This window comes from Nanorana parkeri, unplaced genomic scaffold (assembly GCF_000935625.1).
Source record: "Nanorana parkeri isolate BGI_ZX_2015 unplaced genomic scaffold, ASM93562v1 scaffold183, whole genome shotgun sequence".
Classification (NCBI taxonomy): domain Eukaryota; kingdom Metazoa; phylum Chordata; class Amphibia; order Anura; family Dicroglossidae; genus Nanorana; species Nanorana parkeri.
This window is the reverse complement of record NW_017306451.1, coordinates 22,002-24,909: the sequence shown is the minus strand read 5'-3', so window position 1 is coordinate 24,909 and position 2,908 is coordinate 22,002. Positions and strand designations below refer to the sequence as shown.

Here is a 2,908-nt window from a genome sequence, read left to right as displayed (position 1 = left end):
AAGAGGAACATTGGAAGATAGAGGTTATGAACATGGTAAGGAAGGGTCTAAAAAAAAAACTGGTAAGAGTTTTGGTCTAAGAAACCAGCTGAGGAGAAGGATCTACAAAGTTTTTCGGAACTGTCGCAGCCAAAAGGCAAACTTTCATCCAAGAGATTCGTGAAGATTCTCCTTGTCCTGAACATTTTCACTAAAAAGCTGCAAAAATATTTGTAAAACTCCTGCACTGTGTCTCGCTCCTATTATCTAATAATATTACTTGGCTACCAAAAGTAAGATACCCCATCCGAACATAAAAAATGGCGGGGGAATGCTAGATCACCAAAGTCTTAGTAAATTTGAGACTAAACATCCTGTGTGGCCTGGATCAGCAGTCCTGGATAATACAGGTGGTGTCATCTCAGTCCAGGAAGTAGATGGTGACCCTGGATAATACAGGATGGTGTCATCTTAGTTCAGGAAATAGATGGTGACCCTGGATAATGCATAACAAAGATGATGCCATCATTCTGTGGAAGAGGTATACAGTAATCACTGTGAGAGGTGTGTGTGTGTTATAGACCAGGGATGCACCGATATATCGCGTGCTGAAACATATCGGCCGAAAATTGCACTTTTGTCATAATGGTGAAAGTGCCATTTTCTGGCCGATACAGCGGTTTATCCATTCTTTCTCTCCTCCCTGCTGTGCGCTGCTCTGTGTCCCAGCGGGAGGAGAGCAACTGTGACAGGCCGGCCTAGTGCTGCTGGACAAGAGCGCTGTGAGCGGCCGGCGTCTCTCCTCCCACACCGCTCAGCCTCCTGTCACAGATCAGAGCAGTGTGTGGGCGGAGACAGCCAGCGCTGTCACAGGAGGCTGAGCTCTCCTCCCTGCACCGCTCGCTCAGCCTCCAGTGACAGCATGTCAGGAAGGAGAGCAATGTACAAACACTCAGTGATCGCTGAGTGTTTGTAGATAATTGAGGGCATAGTATGGTTACTATATCCTCAATTATGAATGAATGGGAGTGATCTACATCACCTCCTGTTCATTCACGATTATGGTTATAGTAAACATACTCTGTCCTCATGTTATGAATGAACAGGAACACTCAGTATAGAGGATTCCTGTTCATTGATAACAGGGGCTGCAGAAAAAGTGATTGAGGACTCTGTGTTCTCAATCTTTTTCTGTTTTAAAAAGGAAATATCAAATATTCCACCAAAGCCCCTAAAAGTAAAGTAAAAAAATAAAAATATTTAATAAAAAATTAAAAAGGTTATTTTTTTTGAAAAAGTGAAAATAAAAAACATTTTCGGTTTCGCCCTGACATTTTTTAAATTTCAGTTTCGTTTTTGACATTTTCATTCAGGGCCAACTGATCAGAAGCCGATTAATCGATTATTGAAAAAGTTGACAACTTTTTCAATAATCGATTAAAATCGATTATGTCGATTAGTTGTTGCAGCCCTATTTCGGTGCACCTCTTGTTTACGCTTGTACTTACACTTGGGTAGAGTAAAAACCCACTTTAGTCCCTGGAGATTATTCTCCAGAGACTACCTATGAACCATACACATGAATGTAAACACATGCTTTGGGTGCACCTACATATGAAAACGATGATTGCACCACATGTTGGTATCACCACACACCAGAGTGAGTGCAATAATTCTAGGACCGTTAATCATGGTTACCACTAAATTGATGACCTTCGTAGGGAGAAAATAATTGCATTAAAAACATGCATTTCTCAGGCTCTCCCACTGAAGTCTTTTGGGGACAAAAACGAAATCATGCCCCAAAGAAGCTCCGTTATTTTTCTGAGCATTTACATAAGAGAATAACATGGAAATCTGTGTGTCGGGCTTCTGGAAAGCGCTTCCAATTGCTCATGTGTTAATGGAGGCTTAAAGAGGAACGCTCGGAAAATCACAAACTTACTCTGGCAGTGGGGCTACACCTGTACCAAGGGTTAAGTGCTTGTTTTGGCTAGTGGACTCAACGCTGATTTACTTACCTGACCTGTACCTTCCGGGCTGCTAGACCGGTCCTAGCTGCCTCTACTCCCCTGGTGGTCTCAGGATCACTGACGTTATTACATCTTAAGCAAGATGTGGGGATGATGAGAGAAATTACAAAGCCAGAGAGAAGGGACCCAGTTAAAGGTGAGTCATACAGATTTATCTGAGCCCCTAGACAAGACGAACACTTGACCCTTCCAGTGCCGGGGTAGCCCCACTGCAAGGGTAACATTTTTTAAAAATAATTAATGGCGTTCTTCTTTAATGAATGGCAGTGCAGCAAGTAAGAAGTGCACAATACTACACACCAAAGTTCTAGAAGTTACCCAGCATTATGTGCTATATGTAATGTGTCTGCAGCTCCCTGACATTTTTATTAGACATGAAAAGCATACGACGTCAGGAACACAATGAATGGATTCTCTCTGAGGGGAGACATAGAGCAGGACACCTCAGCGATGTCCGTCTCTCTCACCTTCTCCAGCCTCCACTCCCCCTGCTCTCTCTTCTCAGAGGCCATACACTCGCATCGTGACAGTAGTCGCACAAAGTTCAGTTCCAGCCTGGACTTGGCCATGTTGACAAGTTGTTCAAGGATTCCGGAAGTCTACGACAGCCATAGTGCCACCTCACATCCTGACAGCGCCGCCATCTTGAGAAGGGCGGAAGCGGCACAAACTAGTATTGCAGTGTGGGCATATTGAATGGTTGCCGCTAAGAGGCGCTGTTGCCGATTGCAATGTGTGTACCGTAACTACTTAATTTTTTTTACATTTATTTATTGCATTTTTTAAATTTTTATTTGTTATTTAATTTTTTTTAAACACTTTAAAAAACTTTTTTTTTACACTAACTTTATTGCTATCACATTGGGGGCTAACAAGCACCCTATGTAATAGCAAAT

General features: G+C 42.6%; 1 protein-coding gene across 1 annotated transcript in view; it reads right to left on the bottom strand.

Moving 5' to 3' along the window:
* Positions 1-2,654, bottom strand: part of USE1 (unconventional SNARE in the ER 1) — a 45,274-nt gene extending 42,620 nt beyond the window's left edge. The window contains exon 1 of the mRNA XM_018555099.1: positions 2,480-2,654. Coding sequence (XP_018410601.1) covers positions 2,480-2,581 — 102 coding nt within the window. The 5' untranslated portion in view covers positions 2,582-2,654. The remainder of the gene's footprint in view (positions 1-2,479) is intronic.
* Between the last annotated feature and the right edge of the window lie 254 nt (positions 2,655-2,908).